The 27,745-nt window shown below is 44.4% G+C and overlaps 1 protein-coding gene across 4 annotated transcripts in view; it reads right to left on the bottom strand.

Moving 5' to 3' along the window:
• NTRK3 (neurotrophic receptor tyrosine kinase 3) overlaps positions 1-27,745 on the bottom strand; it is a 416,191-nt gene that overhangs the window by 142,490 nt on the left and 245,956 nt on the right. For all 4 annotated transcript variants that reach the window (XM_060282684.1, XM_035131834.2, XM_035131835.2 and 1 more), the window contains exon 12: positions 10,518-10,706. In XM_060282684.1, coding sequence (XP_060138667.1) covers positions 10,518-10,706 — 189 coding nt within the window. The remainder of the gene's footprint in view (positions 1-10,517; positions 10,707-27,745) is intronic.

Genomic DNA, 27,745 nt, shown 5'->3' with positions numbered 1-27,745 from the left:
TGGGCCACCAGTGCTTGTAATAAGAGTCCATGACCCACTGCTTCCCTGGAGATGCAGTGGCAGATTCTGAATGATAAACTTTCACGGTGGATAAGGCTGCCATGATGACTATGTTCTCCCTCCACTGCCAGAGGCAGGTTACCTCTGAAAACCAGTTGCTGGGCAACACAAGCAGAGAGAGAGGTGTTGCACTCAGGTCTATTTAGGGAGTCCCTAACTTTTGAGGGGGATGCGGGTGGTGCTGTGAATTAAACCACAGAGCCTAGGGCTTGCCGATCAGAAGGTCGGCGGTTCAAATCCCCATGATGGCGTGAGCTCCCGTTGCTCAGTCCCTGCTCCTGCCAACCTAGCAGTTCGAAAGCATGTCAAAGTGCAAGTAGATAAATAGGTACCGCTCCGGCGGGAAGGTAAAACGGCGTTTCCGTGTGCTGCTCTGGTTCGCCAGAAGCGGCTTAGTCATGCTGGCCACATGACCCGGAAAAACTGTCTGCGGACAAACGCCAGCACCCTCGGCCAGTAAAGCAAGATGAGCCCTGCAGCCCCAGAGTCGTCTGCGACTGGACTTAATGGGGTCCCTTTACCATTACCTTTTGAGTTGCTTTGAAGCCTCAGGTGTCCCCCCAAAAATCACAGCCCCCTTCCACAAAACAACAACCAAGCTGACTTGGGAAATGCCCAGATCTCAATAGGGCAGAAAGTGAAGTGATGTCTTTCATTTTGTTGGTCAAGTCTAGGATTTAATACCAGTGAATTCTTTTCTCGGGGCACTTCAATCTCAGGGATTTAGACTGAGGATTAAAATCTTTGTTTTTCATGTGGATTTATGCCTTCCTATATGCAGGTCAATGGAGAGGGCTTTCTCTCCCACAGCAAAGAGGCCATCTCTTTCAAAATCCATAGGGTATTTGCTGCTCAGAAGGTCATTCCCACCACAACTGCCCCTTCGGATAAAAGGGTATTTGCTGGGACTAACATTTCCCCATTCTAGTATTTCCCATAGTATTTTCTATACTATGCATTACCTTCCCAGTGCTCATTTTCCCATCCCAATGTCCCCCTCCGCCCCCACCCTGATTCCTGATGTACTCATCCCAAAACAATAAAGTCTGCCCTTGCAGAAGAAATACTGCAGCCATTGTTCTGAAATTTGGCAGGCTTCATTCTCTCATGAGGGATTACTGTGCCTGAAAAGTGTACTGAATTCTGGCAGGAAATGAAAAAGTTACATACTCTGGGGTTTTTTCTTTTTCTTTTTTAAAGCAGAAACAAAATATCAAGGCACCCTGCATGAAAATCCCTGGCTGTATCTGCCTACAGTTTGGCAGGCTTAACCCACACTGGAGAGGTGGCCATGCCTGCAAATTTCATCAGCTTCTGCGAAAAGGTAAAAACAAGTTTTAGCTATTTTTATATTCCTCCATCATAGTGAATGGGAGAAAACTGAGCTCCCCCCCCTTTTTTTAAAAAAAGATCTAATTCATTACCAAATAACAAGTCAAGATGGAAAGACATGGTGACTCTGAAACAGATCAGACTGCTTCTCTAAGGTACTCTATTGCAAGTTGAATCTTGTTGCAGGTGTACATCCCTAACAGAGTATTTATAGGATTCCACCGCACCCCCCCCCAAAAAAAATCAGTCATGGCATGTGAGGTGGGTGGTGCACCCTAACCTCTTGTCTGCAATGGAGCTTGCCACTTGCCCGGAACAGATGGCATCCAACCTCACGTGCCATGGATAAATGAAAATGCCTGTAACAAACAATATTTTCTTTGCGAAGCTCTCTAAACCTCAGAATTCCATGCATGTTTTACAATATGGGATTAATAAAACAGCAAGCTTGCCAGGTGTTTCTACTATAATCACACAACATCACATTATTGAAAAGAGGAGCGGGGTGACTTTTCAATTACCCATAAACTGATTGTAAGAGAACAGGAGTCTCTTACAATCTTAAGCAGAGACTTGAGTTCCCCTAAATAGTGCCTCAGCGGAGCACTAGTGAACTCGCTAATCACCTTGTCTAGAAAATGAGTGGCTTCTTTCTCCTCCTTAATCATTTTCATCTTTTTCTGAGTCTCCTTGCATAATCTTAAGAAGGATCACTAAAGAAAATAAGGGAATTCAGATATGGCTCTTAAGATGGAGAACAGGCATGAATATTCAGATTAGCCTTCCCCAACCTGGTGTCAATCCCAACGTTTTGGACTTCAGCACTCATTGTTTATGACCACTGGCCAAGCTGGCTGGGACAGGTGGGATGCAGAAGGCTTGAGGAAATCTGCTTACAGTATGCTCCTGCGGGTGTGGCAACGTCGCCTAGTGATTAGAGGACTGGACTGGAATCAGAAAGACTTGGGTTCAACTCAAATCACCTGTAAGTTATGAAGGTCACTGAAGAGCCAAAGGTCAGAAACCATCTCTCAACCTACCCTACCTCACAGGAAGCTATGGGAGGTTACAACATCAGAGGGAAGGAGATGTGATGCATCTGAAGAAGGGTAGTGGTATTAACACAATAGCAGGACTATGCCTGCATGGTAGAGCATACACTTCACATGCCAGGGGGCCACGGTTCAATCACCAAACCTCCCAGCTGAAACAGTGGAGAGCTGCTGTGAGTTAGTGCAGATAATACTAAGCTAGATGGATGAAAGGTCTGGCTTGCTATACACCAGCTCCCTGTGTTCCTAGGAGGTTGCATAAACGATTCTGCACAGTCAGTTACTTGGTACTTATAGCTGGCACATAACACTGGTGCTTAAAAGCTTACACTTGGCTGCCCATCTGCTACTTGGCCAGGTTAAAAGTTCTTGTACTAACTTGCAAGGTCCTTAATAACTTGGGTCCAGGATATCCTAAGGGCTGCCTGATTCCTTATATCCCTGCCTGATCTGAGGGGGAGTCTTCTGTTAGTGGTCCCCTTTGCCCTGAGCCAGATTCTATGGAACGACCTCCCAGCTGAGATTAGGCATGCTCACTCCCTGTTGAAGTTCAGGGGCTTGGCAAATACTTTTATATTCCAGCAAGCGTTTTGAGGAAGCTCTCAGCGTTTATGATCAATTTTAATTGATTTTAGCCACTGTACGATTAAACAATAAAATAAAATATGTACCCCACTTAGAAATTATGATGATTAAGCAATATATAAATATCTCAAACGATGGTGATGATATAGTTTGACGCAAGCTGCCATCCCCGATTTAAGCTGTTCAACAGTCGTGCAATTAAAAGTCTCATGAATTGCTCTCGCGTAGCCCATTGAAAAGTCAGGAATTCCTTGGGTTTTTGCAGATTGGAACTCCTGGAAACTCCACTTAGATATTATAACCTGTTTGCATCCTTTCTGAATGGGCATGCGCTGCAACCCCCCCACCCCACCCCCTTCACAGGATCCTAGCGCAGTAATGAGATTCAGCCTTTGGCAAAAAATTCAGAACTGGATCGCCAAGCCACAGGACAAAGGTACATTGCAGATGCCCTAAAACACTATTTGCCTTTTCTTTCTTTTTTCATTAACAAGAAATAACAGCCAGGTCTTGTAGCCCATAACAAGGCATCCCAGCTTCAGAGGTAGCAGGAAGCCGATTTGATAGCACTATGATTTTCTGCATTTCATCAGCCATTCTATTAGACCGAACCAAGCAGTTTAGAATAAACATCCGTCATTTCCCCCTCCCCTTTCCCTGCAAAGTGATAAGCAATGTCTATTAGTATAGAAGGTGACAGAAATCTATATCTTGCCAATGTACTATTAATATTGCATTAAGCATATACAGTTCTCTCTCTCTCTCTCTCTGCCCCACCATTTCAGATCAGTAACCTGTGTCGGCATGGACTTCATCAGAGAAGGAATGACTGTGTAGACTAGCCAGACTACAGTGCCAAGGAAAGGAGATGGAAAAGGAGAAGAAAGCTCTGAAAACAATGGGCTCCCATCTACTTAGTTCCGACTTCACCCACCCGATGCCTATTAGGTTTCTATTCCTCTCACTGTGCAGGTCACATGCCTGTGTTATGCATTCCAGCAAAGATTGTTGGAATCACGGGAGCGGATGTTTGCTGTATTCTGTTTCCGTTAGTTTTTGTTTTTCTTCAGACTTCTCTTGGCAAGAGGAGACATGTTTTTCTTTTCTTCTGCCTTACGCTTAATAAAGTAGCTTTTAGTACCCAACCTCAGCCTGGCTCCGTCTGCGTTTTATCTCTGCTGGACTCTGAATATGTGCTCAGTGTCTCCAAGACATGAGTTGTAATAAATCGTCAGGAAGGGCTGTTGGAACTCCCTAGAGCTGAACGCTGATGGGAGAGACGGGCTGGATTTGTTCCTGCTTTATGCCTGTGGATCGTTCCTGCCCCCGGCTGACCCGAAAATGCCTTCCAGTAGTTTTGGACTACAACTCCCACCATCCCCTGCTGGTACGGCCGTGCTGATTGGCATTACAGTCCAAACCATCTGGCAGACAACTTGACTTAGCCTCCACGGAGTTGAACAAAAAGCAAACTCTACCATTTGTTATTTTCAGTATTGTGATAAGGACTGTTACCCAATTGCAGAAATCTTAGCCAATTAATCAACTGATGGATTAAACCTACATATATTTGCACAAAGCCTGCTTGTAGGCTTCCCACAGACAATTGGTTGGCCATTGTGAGAAAGGAATGCCTTTGGTCTGACTCAGTCGAGTTCGTCTTGTGTTCCTTTTACATGTCTATGGATTGTGTGATAACAGTTCCCAACTCAAAAAAAGGAAAAGGAAAAGGGATAGGGAACCTGTGTGAAACTGACCAGAAATAGACAGATCCATCCAATACCAACACGTACAGAAGGCTGTTGATTTGGTCTCTGGTCTGCATGCACAAAATTATGTCACCCAAAATACTTCTTCTTACAGCTTTCATTGATCAGTCCTTTGGCAGCATTTCTAAGAATATTACGGTAGTTGGTACCAAGTTCCACTGATATGCATGGGATTTATTTCCAAACAAGCATGATTAGAATTGTGCTGCAGATCTCAGACTCACCCACTCTCCTTTTCCAGGTAGGATGCTGTGGGTACAGGAGGATGTCTTTGGGAAATGGGTGGAGAAATCGTATTCATGGTGCTGACAGTACTGACAAAGCATTTCTGGCATCAAATGAAGGTTTATGGTATGATATGAAACACTCCATTATGAACATGCCAGATCACAATTACGGTAGGATAGAGAAGAAGATAAAATATAAAGGAGGGATAAATCATTACCACACCACTTATTGTTAGAGATATCTCTCTGGCATAAATCTTAGGTTGGGAATGCCAAACCATTTGAAGAAGCAATCAACTGTCACACAGGTTTATCAATGCTTTTGGGGGGTACAATTCGGAACTGAGCCATAGGAATCGCTATCCTGAGTGACTTAGCCTTTTAATAAAAAGATCTGAAGTTACTAGTCATTGTGATAAGATTCCTAAACTTACATAGCCTTGCTTGGATTATTTGCTTTATTACATCTATGTTACATCATGGACCACAAGTTGGCATACTGTCAGGCTTCGGGGAATCGGCTTCCTCCCCCATGGCAGTAAATAAGCAGATCAAATGAAAGGGAAGTCTTACCAGTTAGTTTTTTTAATAAACACGGCGAGAGAGAAAAGAAAGTGTCTTCCTAGAATGGCGGTGCTCCCAATTAAGGCTCACCCCTCCTTTGTCCCTATTAATCTACATCACTCCTACGTCTTATAATCTGATCTTGTACCCTCTGTGCTTTCTGTTCTAACATTCTCTGAGCTCTCCGTGCCCTTGGGGTTGGGAGGGTGGGAATGCTGTCCAGAGACTGTGAATCAGTTAACATTCTCTCTTCCAGTGTTTCTTCTGCTAGTTGTTCCCCATCCAGTATTTCCCAGCTACTGCCTTCTGAACTATGCCCCTCTGCAAACCACTGTTCTAAATCTGTACTGTCTTCCTGCTCCTGGGAAGATTCAGAGTCAGGGGGAGGGGGTCTCCCACCATTCCTCCTCAGTGCAGCCCTCCTCAGCACGGTCCCTGACACACACACAGGTTTCCCCAGGAGGTCCTGACCAGACCCAGATTTGCTTAGCTTCTACTGTATCATATGCCTTCAAGACTGTAGCTCCAACTTTGTATTCTGCAGCGCTCTGTTTGCTTGTTTACTTCACCACCGTCTTAGCCTTATTCCAGTTCAATGCACCTGGCTCTTTGTAGGATTCCCGGCAACCGAGAAACCTCAGAATGGCCTATAGGGACCTTTCCAATTCACGGCAAACAATAATCCACTGAGCCAACCAATGTCATTCACATAAGCAAGGCAGCTGGCATGTTTTATAAATGCCACCGATGACAGCAAAAGAAAATACCAACCCATTGCGGTTCAGAAAGCACTCTTTAAACTGCATTCTAGGAATGCAAAAGGGAGCGAGAAAGATTTTGACTTAGAAAAGGGGGGGAGCTGCTTGAGCTACCGTCTCCTCCATTGCCTGGTGTGAACCAGCCCCCTTTCTTGGTAGAAACAGACCCCAAACAAATATATTACAATCAAAGTCAAAGCCAAGTGGAACTAAGAGGACACAGCTCATTGCTCTGGTGAGTGATGTCTTGCCATTGTTTGATGCACTCGCTCCAGATTACGGTCCTTTACTCCTCCTTTCAGCTGTAGGACCTATTAAGTACAGGACCACACCAAGGGTGGGCTGAACGAATGATGCTGTTAGTTAATTAAACCAGAGCTTAATTCATGCTGTTGTTGCTGTTTGGTTCACACTGGGGTAGGGCGGAGGGGGAAATCTGCAACAAGGACAAGACTCATCCTGAAAAAGTGGTTCATATCTCCAATATTGGGAGACATCTATCCCTAGGGCTTGATTTGAGATCAGGATCAGTAAACATAGCTCAGCGGTAGAAGATCTGCTTTGAACTGGCACTATTTCAGGTGCCACAAAACACCTGTTCTGCATTTGTAAGAAATATATCTTTTAGTGTAGTGCCATCGTTTGATGTACTTTGGAATTCCCTGCCTATTTACATCAAGCACGTCAAAGTGCAAATAGATAAATAGGTACCACTACAGCGGGAAGGTAAACAGCGTTTCCATGTGTTGCTCTGGTTCACCAGAAGTGGCTTTGTCATGCTGGCCACATGACCCGGAAGCTGTACGCCGGCTCCCTCAGCCAATAGCGCGAGATGAGCGCCACAACAGAGTCAGTCATGACTGGACCTAATGGTCAGGGGTCCCTTTACCTTTACCTTTAGAGTATAAATTGGGCCTGAGAAGGAGGATAGAATGGTTGGGTCCAACTAATGTGCGTTGTTTGGGGTGGGGGGATGGGGAATCCCATATTTCAAATATGTTCACACACCCAGCTATATATACTTGCATAGTTTTCCCTCCCAGAAGGAGGATCATACTCAGTGAAACTGTATTGATGCACTCTAGAAAGGAGCTCTTTGGTAAACTTAACAGGGGCACCTTGGGAAAGGAAGGAGAGGGTCATAGCTTTGCATGTAAATCGTTGTGAGGTGTAATGATGCCACTCAGATTTGAACTGGTGGTAGTGATGGTTTGAGATATTAATTTGCTTTTTTTCAGAATTCATGGTCAGATGCTGAACAAATCTCCTGAGCCACCACAAACTTCTTCTCCAACTCAGACCATAATCCAAAATGAAGAAGAATGACCTGCCCCATCTCTGCTCCTTCCCACTCTGGCTTGCCCTGGCAGTGCTGGTAACTATAACAATGTGAGTGGGAGGCATAGATATGTAGTTCACACTCCCTGGTACCAAAAATGGAAATGCCTTCAAATCTTCCTCTTCATTGTCTTTGGTGTTACTCAAGCCAAGGCCAGTAAAGGCATCTGAATACATAAACCCAAATCTGTAGCCTGAAGTCCAGGGATGGCTTTAACACTTGATTTTGTTGAATGGACAAACTCACCCTTAGCTTAAAAAAGGAGACAGTAAACTATTCTGGGCTGGCTGATGGACACGCACAGATTTGTAGAGTGTGGCTTCGACATCACCTAGTAATACATGGAATCTCAAAGGTAGGGCTGTCAAGCTGATTAAAGCATTTTAGTTGATTATTTTTTTAAAAAATCAATTCATGTGCCTTTCTGAGATGCCGAAGGGTGACAGAATTTACACATGTTGTTACCACATGTTGTTTTAGAAGGAAAGGTTGTCATTCAGACTTTCTTTTTCATTCCTTATTACAGAAGCAAACCTAAACCAGAATAGCCTCAGGCCTTAACTTCCAGCCCCTCTGATGAAAATTGATCCCCCAATTATAATCAGGGCAAAACTGAAACTGCACCCCACTCTCCCCCCACAAACATTTTAAGCAGCACTGAAGCATGCTTCTGCCTGTTAGTGATTTTCCGACACTCTCTGCAAAAGCGTTGGCTTGTCTGTTTAAATTGCCCTCACTTGCCATCAGTGATGTCGTCATGCAGCCGGATCTGACTGATCATAGCAAAGGGAAGTTTTCTGCCATTCACAACAGGATCTGTAATTGGCAGGAATGGCCATTGCCATTAGTTCAGAAAGAGGAAGAAGGGCGAAGGGTATGTGTCAGTGGTGGGGCTGAGATGATATCAACGCAGTTGCATCCAGGGGTAACAATGGCATGAAAGAGGATTAGAAGATTACACAAATATGAAACTAGGGTGTGTGTGTGTCCCCATTATGCAATTACTATTTTTTACCTTTAAACACCTAATATGATAAATATTTGGAACAGTCCTAATTATAATTAGATCTGCTGGTTAAACCAACTGAGGATGCAATCCTATAAAAACTTACCTGGGAGTAAATCCCATTAAATTCAACTGGCCGTGCTTCTGAACAGACCTGTACAGAGTTGTGCTGCATAGTCTATTAATAGTTTTTAAATCTTCCAGCCTAGTAGAATCCTAAGCATGCATTTCCCGAGCCACACTCTTTGAAGCTAATAGAACAGCAAAGGTGCAGCTGAAAACCCACTGGCAAGAAGCTTTCCCACTGAACCTCTGAGAGTCCCCACCTCCATGAACAGAGTGAGAATCATTTTCTTCCACAGTCCTGACTAGATGCAGGAAACATAGACGATGCCAAAGCGCATGGATGGGAAGCGTATGAGACGGGTGGGGAAGAAGTGGTGGGACCTTTCATATGGTTTGGTTTGGAGCCATTCTGGAAAATCTACAGAGCTGAGGATATGTCTCTACCAACCTTAAATGCTCTTACAAGGGCCCCCGACAAACTGGAAAGGATGAGTTATCATCCAGTGATGATCTTGATTTTAACAGAAGGAGTTCAGTGTTCACTGAAATTTTTTTAAAAATGAGCTATCCCACAAGAGTGACGGGGCAAGAAGCAAACCACTGGCAAAGAATGTTTCAGTAATGTCCCTATGAACATGTCAGCTGGCTTAATAACAAAAGGGCTTTGCAAAGCCTAGTCCTTGGTTAAACTTTTTCCTCCTTTGCTCTTCCTCCTAACTACTTGGAACTCATGTCTGTCATCTTTGTTTTCCTTCCATGCGTGTGAACTGCACAACTTGAGCCTGACTGTATTACTTCTCAAACTGTCATTAAAGAAGCACTTTAAGTACTTTAAAAAAAAGGGGCTTTGCAAACTGGATAATGTTAGCTGGCCCCATTTAGGGAAAACAGAAATGCCAAAATAAAATAGGTTGCTGTAGATCACGTTTGGCCCTACAATTGGTGGGGGACTCCTGTTCTGTTAGGCATCACAGTCAATGGTCAGTGATGATAGGAGTTGTAGTTCAGCCACATCGGGAGCAATCTTTCAAAAAGCTCTGTGTTGGGAAGAATGGCGAAACATGGGCATCGTCCTGTTGGAAACCTGCAAGTTGCTCAAATACTTGCAGATCACAGGCACTCTGCTCCAGTTCTTTGTTTCAGCTGCCTTTAAGATTAGAGCCTGTGCCAATTGTGAACAGTGTTTCAGAAACTAGTTCTTTCAAGCTATTTTGGACTCTCTGCACTGTCAGCACAATATGAAGCCTCATCCTCTGTCCAGGTATATATACGTTCATTACCGATTTTGCTATCGCCAGTGGTTCACTTCTTGCCTTTGTATCTCTATGCACAATCACAGCACAGGAAATGTATTGACTAATGGTCTCTTCTCCCTCTCTAGGCGGTGTCTGCTGTTTAATAGGGCAATGCTGGTGCCACAACCATGGAGAAGCCTATAGAAAGTGAAAGGTGGAAGCTTCTCATTGCACCATATCCTTTATTTACCTTCCTCTTTCCATGGAAATCTTCTATATAATGCTCAAAGGCAGATGAGATTCTCAAAATTTGGTGTCATGTCTAGAGGAAGTGATTACTGGAACAGTGTATGTTGTGATTTTTGGGACACAAGATTCACTTCTGGTTTCTGGACCATACAAGACCCGCTCTCCACCCTCTCTGCCCCGATGCCTCTTCATTTCATACTCAATTCACTTTCTCCTGGCTTGTTCACCCTGTCTTCACCTCATCATACATAGGCAAACAATGAGAACACACTTACATGTGTCTGGCTTGTGGCAATTGTGACCTTGACGGAAGTATTGTGGGTTCTCGATGACAGGGATACGGGTCATGCCAATCACCACTGTGTCTGGGCCAGCGTCCAACGACGAAGGTGTGGTGATGCCATGATTGATGTGATGAAGGGGGCTGGCAGAATCTTCTTCCCCGCTGATCACAGCCACAGGACCTAGAAACAAACACAGTAAGCCATGAAGAAAACAGAAGAGTATGTTCCCCATTTTTCTGATATCCTTTCGGGGTGGCTCATTTCGGAGCCAGCCATTACAGGGGACTGCATCCTGTTTTATGAGTTTTCTGCACGCCTCAGAACTATCTGCTTGCTTGCATTTTCAACCCGTGACCTAATGGGATTAGGTTCAGTTTCTCAATGCCTTTACGAGATTATATAGGTTTCTTAAAAGTGGAGTGGGCATGCCTCTAGCATCCACTATGCCATCAATGGGGAGGGGAGGCATCTACATCAGCCATCATCACCACCAAGCTCTTTGTACCTCTCCAGCATGGGTGGGTGTCAAATGTTTGCATCCCATGACATGTGGTCACGTTGAAAGGGGACTGTCCACTGCAGGAGGCTGAGCCAGTACAAACTGGTATGGAGCAGGAAGAATGTAGTGTCTCTAAGGCCTTGTGGTCTTTTGATGAGATGTTAGAGGACCTGGGAGACCAGACTTCAAAAGTCCCACTCAGCCATGAAGCTCACTGGGTGACCTTGGAGCAGCCACTGCCTCTTAGCCTAACCTACCTCACAGGGTTGTTATGGTATTCAGTGAGAAGGGAGGAGGGGCAACTATGTATGGCACTTTGAGTTGCTTGGAGAAAAAGGTGGAGTACCAAATGCAATTTGGAAAAAAAAAAGTTTTCTGAGACCTTCTGTGGATGCAGGAAGGTACACTGGCACATGCGGGTGCCACACTGGCAACCAATGGTGTAAGGAGAAAACACAGGAATCCATCACTGAGCTCTGAAGTAGTAGAAGAAAAATCGACACACTCCTCAGCGTCCTAATCAAAGAGCAGCAAATTTATTCATACAACAGAGGGAAGAAAAATCTACGCCTGGAGAAGTTTCTCTTCTGTTTTGTCGAAGCTGCCAGGGGCTAACAGAAGGTCAATGCAAGATGAGGAAAAGCTGTTGCAGGCACACTTCAAATGCATTCAAAAGGCCTGTCTTTTACCTGAGCCAGCGAAGGCGGAGGGAGATCTCTCTCCTGTCGCTAATCTATTTCTAATTGCACAATTACTTTATTATGGAACACGAGTAACAAAGAGGAGATTCTTCAAGTCATTCGAGTCTCTTGGTGCTTCAGAGAGCATCCAGAGAATGCACACTCTGAATGCATTAATCTGCTTTTTTTTTTATTAAAAAAGAAAGGAGGGAGGAAAGCCTGTTCATTTTTAAAGACTTCAAGTATTGTTTGTTCTTCCAAGTGGGACATAATAAAGTTGCTGTGTAATTAGAAGGACTCCTGGCAGCCCTGACAGGTGTTTTATTTGCTAGGAATAAGTCTTTACTCCACACACACACACACACACACTGTATACTCAGTTTGACAGGTTTGTATTGTTTTGTTCTGTCACTGCTACTTGGCCTGAGTTGCAGTCAGCACCAAAGACGTTAATGGCAGACGGCATGCCGAGGAAACTGATCCCTGCCGCAAGATTGCACTGATAATCCTCATGATGCTCCTGTTTTCTCCACAAGTAAGGAGGAAACAAGCTGTTTCCAAACTAAGCAAGCTTTCATTATAGACTTGCAAAATGCCGATCATGCCAGCAGGCAACGAGTTGTGATGAAGGGGGAGTCTGTATTGACATTTTTATGGGACTCTTAAAGGCGGCCTCCAAGACAAGGAGTACATTATCTTCTCCTTGAGTTCTTCTATGCCCCAAATTTCAATCTGAGCCAGAGAAGAACTCAATTCTTCCTCTACACTGACATGACTGACATGTTCGCCTCCAATCTCCTGACCTGCAAATCTCCAACCCACTCCTCCCACCTTGTTTGCTCCTGCTGGTCCAAAAGTCAAGGCTGGTGACCTGTCACACAGACCCCATTCCACTATCAGTAGTGCTTGCCTTAGTGGTGCCAGCAACTAGAGGACTTAGAGAGAGACTCCCCTTCCTTCTGCCACTATAGTTGCAAGGTAATCAGGCAGGTGGGTGAAGGTTCACAGATGGGTAAATGGGAAGGAAGACTCATGCATGGATGGGTGGGAGGTTTTGTTTTGTTTGTTGTTTTAAAAAAATCTTGTTGAGTATTGGATGTTAGGACTCCTGCCCAGAGCAACAGCCTGGGCTCTGATTTGGATATGGAGGTGTTGACCAGATGTATTAGTTTAGTGGTGCTGGAGGCACTTGAGAGGGTCGCCACCAGGAGTAGCAGTCTGAACCTCAATTCCAACTCAGAGAGGTCACCCCTATCTATGAGTCCTGTGGCACCAGAGGATAACCCATACCAGGCCTGATCACAGACACAGTCCAGCAGATAAAGGCACTCAAAAGCTGCGACATATGGAGCCTGTATGCTCCCAACCAACATTCCCAATGGAATCGACCCAGTCCATGGGAGGGGCCCACAACAACAGGTGTTGCTGGACTGCCACTTCAGTCACCTCTAACCAATGACTGACTGACTGTGGCTGAAGGGAGGTGCAACTCAGGGGTGATGGAAGTTGTAATTCAGCAACATCTGGAGAGCCAAAGGTTCCCCACAACTGATCTAGAGAAATCTAGGGTAGGCAACCTTTAGTATACCAAGGCCCACATTCTTTTATAGGCAGCGTCTGAGGATGGGAGGGACACACATCTAGTGGTCAATGGGACTGGGTCAAAAGTGGGTAGCCTTGTCTCTTATATTCACACATAAGAGTATAGAATTGTAGTGTTGGAAGGGGAACCAAGGGTCATCTAGTCCAACCCCTTGAAATGCAGTAATATTTTGTCCAACGTGGGACTCAAACTCATGAGCCTGAGATTAACAGTCCCATGCTCTGCTGGCTGATGCCACTTTGTGCACAGAAGGCTAAATTCCAGCCACACAAAAGCCAGAGGTTTCAGAGAGAGAGAGAGAGAGAGAGAGAGAGAGAGAGAGAGAGACCTCTGCAGCCTAAACCCAGGCAAACAAGAGACATTGTCACAGTTCAGAGACACATTCTACCTCTGGGCAAAGAAAACACCCAAGGAAGGTGAAAAGCAGAACCAGAGTCCTGGGTGCCATTTAAAGTGGGCTGGAAGACCACATTAGGTTCGCAGGCCTGTGGTTCCACATCCCTGAGATAACACACACACACACACACACACACACACACACACACACACAGAAACAGCTAAAACTGGACTACTTCTCATTGCCAGAGAGTTTGCAGTCAGCTGAGCTGACAAGCACCCTGAGAGGAAGTGTCAATCTCTGTCTCCGTTTTTGACACCTATCTCCTGCGAATCCAGGTGATCCACACCGTTGGAATCCTCTTGGGAGCAGATGTTTCTGAAAGCCTCCCTCCAACAGCCCCCTCCACCACCGCACTCCTCAAGTGCTCTGACAATCTTCCCGACTCTCTTCTTTAACATCAGCTGCCCTCACGCAATCCTGCAACTCGCTTCCCTCTCCCCTAGCTAACTCATCTCTAAGGAGCTCCTGCTGGTGCTCTGTAACCCTGTTTACCATTCCATCACACTGGCTGATTTTTAGCATCATTCATCCAGCCAGGGGCAGATCTGGGTGTCTGCATCAATGCCATGGATCAATGAAAGCCAAGCAGAGATTCTAATTCACTGGCTGAATCTGTATGGCTTTTTCTCCCTCTCCCTCTCCATCCCACAGGGTAGAACTATAGGTTATGTATGTATTTATTTAAGCTATGGCTCCCCCCGCCCTTCCCTTGTCTTTCATTGTATGTGCTCAAGCTGCCTTACAATATAAGAACTTGCATTTCAAAACAGCATTATTAAGTCAATAAAAACATATAGATCAGTGTTTCTCAACCAGTGTGCCTCCAGATGTTTTGGGACTACAACTCCCATCATCCCTAGCTAGCAAGACCAGTGGTCAGGAATGATGGGAGTTGTAGTCCCAAAACATCTGGAGGCACACTGGTTGAGAAACACTGATATAGATCCAACCCCCCCCCCCCCACACACACACCAAAAACCTAGCAACAGAAAGAACAGCCTTGAATTCCAGAGGAACAGCTGTGTTAGCCTCTTGTAGGGATGGGGGAATGCCGTGTTTCTCCGAAAATAAGACACCGTCTTATATTTCTTTTTCCTAAAAAAAAAACCCCACAGTGGCTTATTTTCAGGGGATCTTATTTTTTAATTACACGTCCAGCCTCGCCTCTTCCTCGGGGCCCTCCAGAACTGCTCCTATCACTATGTCTTATTTTCGGGGTATGGCTTATATTGTGCAAATGCTTAGAAATCCTGCTATGGCTTTTTTAATGGGTATGTCTTGTTTTAGGAGAAACAGGGTAGGTCAGATTGCATTTCTCTCATTTTTTCCCCCCAATCATAAGTTCAGTTCCCCATGTTTCCACATCAGTTTGTGATCGGAAATAATCTCATGAAAATTCACCAGCATATCTCCTACTATGCACAACTGTCTAAGCAATTTTGCCTAATATACACATTTTTGTTGCACAATTTCCCCTGCTGCAATTGTATGCACATTTATATGCACATTTAACTCTAGCATATGGTTCTTTAAATTTATTTTTACAAATCACCTGGCAGGAGACCTTCTTTGCAAAGTTTGGCAAAGTGTGAATTTCAAAGGATGGTTGAGTTTTGGTTTGCAGATTGTTTTGGAAATTAGGTGGATTCACCTTTAAATGCAAACTGAATCAAGTTCCCCCTATCCCTAGCCTCTTGCGGCAAAAACAAATGAGAGTGTTTTGCCACCTTACCCCTGCTTCCATCTATGTCTCAACCTAACATTCCCAGGTGGTGTAATTGTGATCCTCCTAAAGCACCCCTACTTACAGTATGGTGCAATAGTAAGCATTTGGGGGGAGCCAAAGCTCAGTGGTGGGACAACTGTATTGCATGCAGAAGGTCCCAGGTTCAATCCCTGGCACCTCCATAGAAATTCAGTTTTAACTCTTTTAAGCTCTATTGTCTTGAGATTTCTGTACACCTGTACAGATGACTATAAATCCAGTGGTATATACATTGTCAAAATAAATATCTGTTAGGGACTGGACTGAAGAGGAATGTTGGGGGCGCCCTCCCCTTCCTAAGAACAGGAGGACTGTATAGATTTAGAACAGTGGTTTGCAGAAGGGCATAGTTCAGAGGCTGCAGAGGGCAGAACCTGGGAGGGGAAAAGCAGGAAGGGGAACAACTGGAAGTGGGAACAGCAGGAAGAAGGAGAAGCACTAGGGGAGAAACAGCTGACAGACTCTGTGTCCTTGGAAAGCATTCCTGACCACCCCCCACCCAGGACCAGGCAGGCATTGAGAGTAGGAGAAGAGAAAGCTCAGAGGCAGAAAGCTCAGATTAACCAATGCAGAAGTGATGGCGAATAGGGGAGATGTAAGGGGATGGGATGTGGGTGGCACTGTGGGTTAAACCACAGAGTCTAGGGCTTGCCGATCAGAAGGTCGGCGGTTCAAATCCCCACGACGAGGTGAGCTCCCATTGCTCGGTCCCAGCTCCTGCTAACCTAGCAGTTCAAAAGCACATCAAAGTGCAAGTAGATAAATAGGAACCGTTGCAGCGGGAAGGTAAACGGTGTTTCCGTGTGCTGCTCTGGTTTGCAGAAGTGACTTAGTCATGCTGGCCACATGACCCAGAAGCTGTACGCCGGCTCCCTCGGCTAATAACGCGAGATGAGCGCTGCAACCCCAGAGTCGGTCACGACTGGACCTAATGGTCAGGGGTCCCTTTACCTTTAAGGGGATGGGAGTTTACTTGGAGCAACACCATTATTAGGAAGGCTGCATTCCTTTGTAATTCTCTGTAAATTATTGAATAAATTGCTTGGCAAGAACTTTTATCGTTTCTCTGATTCTGGGCTGCCACCGTGGGAGGGATCCGATTCCCTGAGCCTGATAATATCTGGGGAGAGACCTTGAAATCTGGAGAGCTTCTGCCAGTCAGTATAGACAGTACTGCGGTGATCAGCCAGTGATTTGACTCAGTGCAAGGCAGCTTCATTTGTTTCTATGAATGTGTGTGCATATCTGTATCTCTGTACCTAACTGTATGTGCTGCTTTTCTTCAAAATGGGAGCAAATCCATATATAATATTTCCAGCAAATCAGTATACAACATTTCTACCATTTCACAATTTGCCCCCAGCCTGTTTTCAAACCACCAGACTTCCCTGGCTCTTATATTTCTCTCTGCTCCTGGAGGTCAAATTTTAACAAGGAGTTTTCTGAGTTTGGGGCACATTTCTCCATGTTTTGGAGGCTTCTTTGGTTCAGTGTGTTTGTCTAATAAGAGACTGGGAAATTAAATGATACAGAAGGTTTTCCCTTCAGAGAATGAGTGGTAAATTCCATCCATCAAATGGCAATGCTTAGCTCATCATCTACAAATAAGACATATGGCATTTCCACAAATGTCCAAAATTATTTCCATGTTGTCAACTAAGTAATCTATCCATTGCTTAAAAGGCAAATAGTTCATTGATAAAAACAAAACAAAAAAAACTTTGACTCAGCCATCAGCTCTTGTTAAACCCCAACCTTTTGCTGTTTTGAAATCAAGCCCTCTCTCATTCCTCAAGGGTGAGCTTTCTAAGGCAGCAAGGATAGAAACTGCAACTCATAAAACAGAGTAAGTGAAAGCACAACAAATACAATTAAAAATCTGGCTGTGCTCAGAGATGGATTGCATTTACTATCTCATAAAAAGAGCCTTCATCCTGTCAGGCAAACAAAGGGAAATCAATTTCTTAATTTTTATTGGCAGACTCGGGCCAGAAGCCAAGCTTCCACTTGCTTATCTGAAAGCCAGAGACTGGAGACACCAATGGCTTTCTTGGAAGGACTCAACTGGAGGAGGGTGGCCAACAACTCTTTTTTCCTCCTCCCTTCCAAGTACAAAAGGACACTTCTCCAATAACATGGTCGCTTCTGCTCCCTCTTTTCTGCTGCGAGAAGGGTCTAGTTCATAAGGGCAAACAAGGTATCACCTCACCATTTCTCAATATTTCCTCCACCAGCCCCAAACCTGTCTGTCTTCCTTCTTATAAGCTATCCAGAGGTTGACCCTGCCTGTCAGCTTCCTCCTCCTTAGTATCAGTGTTCCACTTGTAGTGTTTTGCTTTTGGGGACAAAATGAGAATTAGTTGGCTTCACTTGTCATTGACAAGTTGGCTTCATTTGTCATTGACTCTGGCTCCATCTAATGTTGGCCTCCTGTCTTACAGTCCGAATGGAGACTAACTGCCACGTTTGGAGAGGCAGGTTGAAATTAGGATTGTCTCTTGTGCCTTTAATCTTTGTTTTTCTCATTTTCTCACCACCCTTTGGTATCTTTGTTGTAGATGGCATAAGAAGATTGACAGACAGTGAGCTAAATATGGAGGTAACCACTCTGGAAAATATCCTATTGGGATTCCCCTGGAGGAGTGCTGGTGTCTGTAGTGCAAACTCACTAAATTGAGAAGGGCTCTTCATCACAGCCAAGCACAGAATGCCACCTATTTGTTGGCTAAAATATAATGCTTATTTCCAGCCTAGTTTCAGAAGAAAAATGAACTGGGAGTTTGCAGGCACCAGCAGGCAGATGTGTGCCCCTCAAATGCCACATTGGCAAATCAATAAAGAAGATTGGGGGAGAATGACAGCAAGTAGGAGACTGTCAACCTCTGTCGCTGCATTAAGGTGTAAATGAGTAGATACTCTTTTCTCCTTTCTAGTAAACATTATACAGGGGTACCTCGGTTTAAGTACACAATTGGTTCCAGAAGTCCGTGCTTAACCTGAAGCGTACTTAACCTGAAGGGAACTTTCCCATTGAAAGTAATGGAAAGTGGATTAATCCATTTCAGACGGGTCCACAGGGTACTTAAACTGAAAGTACTCAAACTGAAGCGTACATAAACCAAGGTATGACTGCACAGTACTTTATTATGACCATTGTAAAAGATATTGGACATGACAATGGATTATTTGTTTTAATCAATTTTTGAGTGATGTACCATTTTTAAAAGTGTATCATTGTATGATTTGGTAGTGGACTTTGGCTAAATAATAAAGATCTCTATTTGTTCAACTGAAAATATCAAAATTAACCAGATTGATTCCCTACGCATCCTTTAGCTGCTTAGACAGCCAATTCAGACCCTGGTTTGACATATGACCATTGCATCGTTGCTGAATGCAATAGTCTGTGAACATTGCTACACAAAGATACCCAGGGTGCAAAAGTTTCTCTGCTCTTCATTTTGGCATGCAAACTTAGAAATGGTTTCAGCCAATATCAAAATGTCAGGATCTCTGTGAACAAAGCACAAGATCGTTTGCTATGGGTCAGGAGTGGGGAACCTTTGGCCCTTCAGATGTTGCTGAAATGCAGCTCCCATCAGCCCTAGCAGCCTGGCCAATGGGGAACCTCCAGAAGTGCCCCATCAAAGGCCCTTGGCAATCAATTTGGAGTATAAGGGCCTTTAATGGTTCGTAAGGGTTCTGGAAACGGTGACAAGCAAGGCAAGGCACATTCAGGACCTTGGATAGGGACCAAGGTGCTTGTTCAGGACCACAGCTGGTGGCCCTGTAGCTGAGGCAGAAAACACACAGCAGATTTGTGGAGCGACTGGTAGAGCTTTATAGTCTGGACTGGTAGAGCTTTATAGTCTGGACTTTATAGTCAAGATGGAAACCCCAACTGTGAGTGCTACAACTGTTCAGTTAAAGAGCCGGTGTTGTGGTTGTGGTTGTTTTCATTTGCAGCCATTGGCTATTCATTGGCAGAGGGATTTTAAGCTGTGGGGACAGCTTGAGGAAAGTGCATTTGGGCTTTCTTGAGCCATTGGTGAAACTGTGATCCATTCAACAGAATCTAGTGGCAAAGTGATGTAAAGGGATTTGATGCAGCAGATTCACATGGGAGGATCCATAAATTTACCAATCTCCTCCTTGGGGTCGCTGTCACAGGAGGACTTTGCACCTGAAGACACCTGGTATGGAGCCATGGCAACTGCCAGGTATCATTTTTACTGGATACCAGGGATCATATCATAAGTCAATAAGTCTATGACAGATCAGCAGCTCTACAGTAGCAAACAGGGGGTTCCAGCTTTAATCAGTGGCATCTCAAGTTTCAAAAGATCAGATAGCAAGTGGTGTGAAAGACTCTGGCATTGCTGCCTGCAGGTCTCTCCCTATGTAGCTCATCAGTCTCTCCCCAAGCCTCACTGCTCTCACCTTGGCCTTCTTTTCCTTGCTGCTGAGCTGTGATGTCCAATCAGCTGAAAAGCATGTGAGGTAGGGAGTCTGTGGGAAGGAGGCATAAGCTTCCCTTGGCTGTGATACATCCCTTGCCCTTGCACACTGCTCGGCTGATTAGCAATTACAGTTCAGCAGTGGGTGAGAGGGAGTGTGACTGAGTTTCCATGCTGTGCAGAAACAAAGGGAGCTCCTTTTTCACCATGCAGCAGGGAAGTAAAGTAAGCTGCTGATTGAAAAAAAGAAAGAAAGAAATCTCCCTCTGTGGGCAGTTTGTTGTGTTTTCATGCGGCGAAAGGACAGGGAGTTGCCTTATCCGAAGTTACAGTCCATGGAGATCAGTACTGCTTGCATAGACTCACAACAGCTCCCCAGAGTTTCAGGCAGGAAGAGCATAGCAAAGGGAGCAGGAGGGGTGGGGCACACTGGGCACCACTCACCCAGGGGGCAGCACTTACCAAGGGGCCTGCAGCATGCTTGAGCCATGCATCTCTCCTGGGTGTGACGTGGTGGCTCAGGCACCTGCAGGCACTGCGCCAGCTGAAAGGGCAGTGTGGGGTTCAAGTCCACCTGCCACTCCCCCCCCCCAGCAACCCTGCAGCTGAGGAGGAGGCGGCTGGCAGACTCCTGCAGCCACTGCCTCCCCCAAGCGGCTTGCTACACCGCTGTCAGGCAGAGATCCTCTCCCAGCCCTGCTTGGAGATGGTTTGCATGCAAAGCATGTGCTCCACCACTTAGTCTCTTCCCCCAAAGAGACCCATTTTCTCATTGCGCAGCATGGATGCCAAGCAAGTTGCATGGTTGCAAGTGGTGTGTAGGAGCAGGGCGTGAATGTGGGGTTATGGATGAATAGGAGAGCTAGGCCATGAGGAGGGCACGCTGGATCCCACCAATGGTCTGTCTAGCCTTGCATCCTATTCTCACAATGATCAAATAGACCATTTCCTGGAAACCTCCCTTCCCGAGGTTTCCAGCAACTGGTATTCAGAACCATTACCGCCATAGCCATTACCATGTATGCACACATGGTTCTGTAGCGCATAGGTAAGCATGTGTAGGTGATGGCTGTGGCCCTGCCAACCACTGGCCCATGGGCCCCTTTCCCTCAAGGGAATGCTCCCCACCTAGATAGAAGCACAATCTGACCTAGTTTAAGGCAGCTAACCTTAAACTAATTCCTAATTTCTCACCTTGCACCTTTCTGCAGTTAAAACCCATCCTCATAACAAAGCCAGCCCTTCACTTTCAGCATAACTAGGTCACCCTCATGAATTCACCAGCTCAATCTGTAGTGGAATCATCTACCAGTTATTATACTCATTCCATTCCAGGATAATTACTACGAATATCTCTTGTTGGATTTGCAGGTTTTATTGCAGTCAAAGTTGCATCACTGTCATGCATTGAACAGCATCATCTGTAGGACTCTATCCTATGATCCTTCAGGTAGTCTGCACTGCCTAGAGCCCAACACGTCGGGTTTCTGCTTCCTCCCTTCCTTCTGCCCTGAATTCACCTCCTGCTTTTCCAGCCAAGTCCCCAAACCGCCGCCTCGAGGGCACCTTGAACTCTAGAACCATGTGCTTTATGGTGCCAGAGATGAGCAGTTGCTGGGCAAATACCTCAGTGGTGCCTATTAATCTCTTGACTCACTCATCTCTATCAGAGACACACCGTAAAAATGATATAAGCATTTCATTCAAACGGTGCCGCAGAGGGAGTGGGGACAGAGGACGGGGCCAATTGATTTCCAGTGTCTCTGCTCTTTACCTTCAGGTGTAAATACAACAGCAAAATCAATCGGAATAACACCATATCAGCTTTCTAATCTCTTGTGGTCATAAGGTGTATTTTATATACTGCAGCTCTTTCTGTCTCTTCCATCTGCACATGCGCATACCAGAGGGAGCATTTGTCTGATCATGAACATGTGAAGATACGTTGACCTCTCCCTTCCGTATAGCTATATACATATATACAGAGTACTACTGATCATGCTTTTGATTGTTCAAATGAGATGATCATGATTCCCTCCCCCCCCCTTTTTTGAAAGAATCTCCCAGAACAATAGAACAATGAGTTGCTGGAGGCCATTGAGCAAAGCCAGAAATGAAAATCCTTTGGCTATGCTAATCCCGCTCAACTAATCCAGACCTTCTTGCCCCTTGGCACACAGACACTCTTTGCTAATTCCAATGTCTATGTTCATTTGCATGCATATTCATAATGATTCACTTAGAAAGGCAGTGGAGGAAACACTGAACACTTTTACCCTTGGTCTCACTAAGGAGCCTTAGGAAAGCCACTGCTTCCCACCTAAGGCTCCTTCCTATATGCAGTTTTAGTGATGACACACCTTGTGACATAGTTGCAAGGCTATGCAAAGTGTTTGGTTCCCTGTGATCAGCTGGTGCCTGGGCTTGGAAGGTGCAGCTGAGAGGTGTCAGCCTATTGGTACTGAGATGTCAGGAATTCCCTTCCTGTGACCAGCTATGGGGTGTCACAGTAAGGAACAAGTGCCTAACTCCCAGAGCTCCCAATTTCAGTCCCCAAGGCACCCAAGACATGCCTATTATTTCTGAGCTACTTTTGGCTCCAAAACCCAGTAGTACAATGCAGCACATGGACCTAGCTAATCGGGTTGACATTGTTGGATTGGGGGAGGGGAGGCAGCAGAAGCTGGAGGGGCAACCTTTGACTTTCCCCATCAGACTGTCAAAACAAGAGGCCCCTCTGAATGTGGGGTGGATGCTCAGAACTGAAGACACGAACCCACACACAGCCTCTCTTCAGTCTTGCATGATTTATACCTTCTACTTTTGGCCCCAAGCCATGGCTGAGCAAGACTGTGACAAACTGATAAACGTTTCAACCCAACCCCATTGTTTCCGATCACATACCGAGCTGCCCTGGAGCAGAGGTTGTTTGGCACACACACTGCAACTCCAGCAATGCTGTGTCAGGAACTCTGCCTAATTCTGGGTGTACTTGCCCCTGAGCTGGGGAAAGTATAGATTGGATATTGTATTGCATATGCAAGTTAAATCAAAGCTCTGGAATTAAATATCCTGCAAAGCATGCTACAGAGCAAGGCATCAAGCCAATCTCTTAAGGTTGTGTCACGGTGCAATGCATCCAAGTGCAGCTCTATTGGAACAGGGATCTCCTAACAATTCTCAGCCCCCTTAACAAACTAAAATTCCCTGGATGCTTTGGGAGAAGCCATGATTGTTTACATTAGGCCACTGTATAGCACAGATGGAACCTCCCTCCCTCTCCCTCTCTCACAATGGTTGTGGGGAGAATGCTCCCTTTATCATTCCATCAAACAACTTTTCCTCCTGATAAGGCCTCACGTTATGGAAAATAGTCCCTTACCCTCCTTTTTTATGTCTCTCCGCCTTCAGCTCAGCCCCACAACAGTTGATCTCCAGCCATCTTGACCTACATGGAAGTCATAACTGCCGTGGAAGTAAATCACTCGTCCTTTGGCTCCAGTATCTTACAGAAATTAGTGCCAATGGAAGTGTCGGTATCAATTTCATAATGTTATTGGATGAAGGCAAAACTGGGCCAAGTCCCATACTCCTGACAGGTTGTCAAAGTGATGGGGATTGTGGGTAAGGAGACAGACGGCCCTGACAGGAAAGGCAATGACTCAAGATCAATTACCCTGACAAGGCTATCTTAAAGCCTCATCGCTTAATGCTGACACCAGGACAGTCTCGTTGCGAGGCCCAACAGACTGGCCCCTTCCACCCGTAACTGGAAACTCTTTGATTCCTGTGGGGCATACTTCTCCCCCCAACCACAGAAAGTTTCCTGATTTATGAGACTCTGAAGACAGCTCAGTATTCAGCTGTCATCACAAGGCATTCATTTCCCTGTCCCCATTCTGGTTTATATTTTTCCATCAAAATTACAAATGAAAAGGCATGCATGGAAAAGGGGTGGGGGAATCCAACAGGCAGAATCCATAGGAGGATTGAAAAGAAAAAATTTAAAAAATCTAGTTCATGGCCTTGAAAAGTGTAACATAAGGGCGATTTACTCTTTCGCTTCTTTTATTTTTAAAAACCCCACTCAGTTTTCCACCCATTACTAGTTAAAAGCTATATTTTACATAGAATTATGAGAGAGCACTATCCTGTTATGTTCCCCATTTGTTTCAGGAGAGTAACCTATGTGCTTTTGTAGGCTGACTGAATTTTAAGCAAATGCCGTTAAAATTATTGTTTATGTATCTAAACCTGCTGTTCCACATACACTGTTATAAGGCTTTTGTATGTAAACATAATGCCCCCATCTGTCAATCTCACGTACTTCTGTACATCTGCATAACAGCCACACTACAATTACTGAAAGTGTGCGCATAAAGGGTTGCGTGGTTTCTGCCCAGACCATTGTGATTGATATGCCTCTAAATAGCTTCAAAATGGAAACATTGCAGAGAACTGGACAAGATGGAAGTAGGTATGCTTGAGGAACCCAACCTCTGTGAATCCCCATATGAATTGATCTGATCCCTGCCTCCATACCTCCCTGGTTAATATAAGTGGTTTTACCCCCCACCCTTCAAACATGTATGCAATACTCAGGGCAGCACAAATTAATTGGAATCACAGCGTCAGAATAAAACAATGTCAAACAGAGGAACACAGAGGAAAGGCCCGGCTAGTAGATAAAGCAAAAGTGTCAGATAAAACTTTACCTACAAGGCAATCTAAAAGTCAACAACAACAACAAAGAAGTAGTATTCACAAACTAGTGGTAGACAGGTAGAGAGGGGTCTTCATGGGACAAGGTATTTAATAATATGTTAAATCTGAAACTTAGTTATAACTCGGGTTTTGCACATTCCCCAATGTTTCAACATATGTTCCAATATATGTGTGTGACACACACTTAGAATGCATTGTGTGTGTGTGTGTGTGTGTGTGTGTGTGTGTGTGTGTGTGAATTTTTTCCCACGTGGATTTTTTATTTTAATTTTTTTTTAAAAAAAATTGAAATGCAATAGAATGGACTTTTGCCTGAGGATGTGGAAAAGGGACACAGACTTGAAGCATACTGAGGTCGCTTCCAGATAATCCTGATTTGTTCGCAGGGAGGTTGTAGAATGTCGTGCCAAGTAGTTGTTATCTCATGAGTTTTCCAGTGCATCTGCTCATCACTTTCCTAAAATAAAAAAAAGGTCTGATTTTGGAGGAGTGGGTTGGATTAAGTGGGGTTTGTTGTTGTTGTTGTTGTTTTACATCAGAGCACCAAATCCACTTTAATTGTGCAACCTAAATTTGCTCGTTGTTTGATTGCCTCCCACCCACAAAATGGCGACAGTCTGAAAGCGCCCTGATTCATTTGTCCCTAGCTAGATGAGCTGAGGCAGTTTTGTTTTGGGGTTGTTTGCTTGCTTGCTTTGGAAGTGCCAGAGTTGTATAAATGTTCTTCAGCTGGGAATAGGCCAATCTGTCAATTCTGGTTTCTCTCAGTTTTTTGGTATTATGAATCTTAATTTCAGTTTTCCACATTTCCACATCCATTTGGCTTAAAAAAAAAGAACTCATGAAAATGCATCAGAATTTTTGTGCAAATTTTCCCTAATATAAACATTTTCTATGCAATTTTGCCTAAAATACATACAGTGCTTTGCAAATCTATGTTCCCTAACATAATGCACTTTTACATTATTTTCGCTAAAGGGATGCAGTTCTATGTATACTTTAACCCAGTTATATTATATACACATGGCTTGGGTGAAGAACAGCATTGCAAAATTTGGGAAAGTGCAAAGGCAAATTGTGCAAATTGTTTCAGAATGGATGAACTAGGTATGTTCACTTTTAAATGAAAAACTGAACCCAATCTCTCCCTCATCCCTATCTGTAGCTGAAGAGGCTCCTTGCTTTCTAATATGCATTGGTCCAAAGAACAGAAATAACTTGCTCTTCCCTGTTCCTGGGGGAAGGAACTGACAAAGAAGAGAGACTTCACAGGTGGACCTCAAAGCAAAATACTTCTATGGAGCTAATTTGAGGAACAAGTGTGGACTCACAAAGCACCTGTACACATTTCCAAGAGAGCTACCTTCTCATCCCTTCTGCCTCCCCAAATACATTTTGCAGTAGAGGAAATAAAAAATGCAAAGGAGCAAAGGGGAAGGTGCTTGGAGGGGCAGAGTGGAAACCAAGAATTTGATACAGTGCCAGTACTGCCAGCCTATATAACCCATTTAATAAATTAGAGAGTGATTCATTTAAATGGATTCCACCATGCCACCGCTGCCAGCCAATCTGTAATTCAGATACATCAGTCAGGAGGCACGGATCCAGAATATAAAATGATTGATTCCTTCTGGGGTTTGGGATTTCACGTTCTAAAACAATTTGGTTTGCGCTTATTCCTGCAGGTGTTTTGCTCCCTGGCGAGGTCAGTAGGGAACAAGGACACCAATTTCATAGAATCATAGAATTGTAGAGATGGAAGCAACCCCTGAGTGATCTAGTCCAACCCCTGCGAAGCAGGAATCTCAACTAAAGCACCCATGACAAATAACCACCCAACCTTTGCTTAAAAATCCCCAAGGAAGGAGAGTCCCACCACCTCCCAAGGGAGTCCCTTCCATTGTTGAACAGCTCTTACCATCAGAAAGTTCTTCTTGGTGTTTAGTCAGAATCTCCTTTCTTGTAACTTGAAGCCTTTGGTTCGAGTTCTATCCTCCAGAGCAGGAGAAAACAAGCTTGTTCCATCTTACATGTGACAGTCCTTTAGATATTTGAAGATGACTCTCATATCTCCTCTCAGTCTCCTCTTTTCCAGACTAAACATATCCAACTCCCTCAACTGTTCCTCATAGGGTGTTCCTCTTGGTCACCCTCCTCTGCACACATTCCAGCCTGTCAACATCCTCCTTAAATTGTGGTGCCCAGAACTGGACACAGTAGCCTACTCCAGGTGTGGTCTGACCAAGGTGGAATAGAGTGGGACTATTTATACTTTGGTTGACGCTGCCTAGAATAGCATTAGCTTTTTTTGCTGCTGCTGCATCACACTGTTTACTCATGTTAAGTCTGTGATCTACTTAGACTCCTAGATCCTTTATACATGTACTACTGGCAAGCCAGGGGTTCCCCCATCTTCTATTTGTGTAGCTGGTTCTTCCTGCTTGTGTAGAACCTTACACATGTCTCTACTGAAATTCATTTTATTACTGTAGTTTTGGCCCAGTTGTCCATTCTGTTTAGGGCTGCTCCTCAGGACACCTGGAGACTCTTCGGGTGGGGTATTGTTTGGGGGTTTCTGTTGTGGTCATTTTTTTTTTTGCGTATTTATTTTTTCATCTTTATGGCTAGACCTTATTATGACTTATGTGGGGAATGCTTAATTTTATTGCATACTTATTGAGATTTTTAAAATTTATTGCTCAAGGTGGCTTACAACATGAAATAATTTACATAAATAATATTAATAAAATTTATTAAATTTATCATCATCACCATTATTAAAAAATATGAAAGCAACTTATTGGGGTGTTATTTATTTATTGTTTTTGTTATATATTTTTAATGTGAATCTTTTCATGTTGCAAGCCACCTTGAGCATGGAAAGGCAGAAAAGAGATAAAATATGATGATACATTAGGCAAAGTTGCCTACAAAAATGTGTATACTAGGAGAAATTTGCACAAAAATGCTGATGAACTTTCATGAGATTTTTTGCTTTAAATTGCAAACATGAAAATGTGGAGATCTGAACTTAAGATTGGCAAAAATGAGAAACAGAGAGAAAATGAATCTGACAGAGCCCTTTCATAG

The sequence above is a fragment of the Zootoca vivipara genome, chromosome 14 (genome assembly GCF_963506605.1).
Source record: "Zootoca vivipara chromosome 14, rZooViv1.1, whole genome shotgun sequence".
Classification (NCBI taxonomy): Eukaryota; Metazoa; Chordata; class Lepidosauria; order Squamata; family Lacertidae; genus Zootoca; species Zootoca vivipara.
The sequence above is the reverse complement of the archived record's forward strand: the minus strand, read 5'-3'. Positions and strand labels throughout refer to the sequence as shown.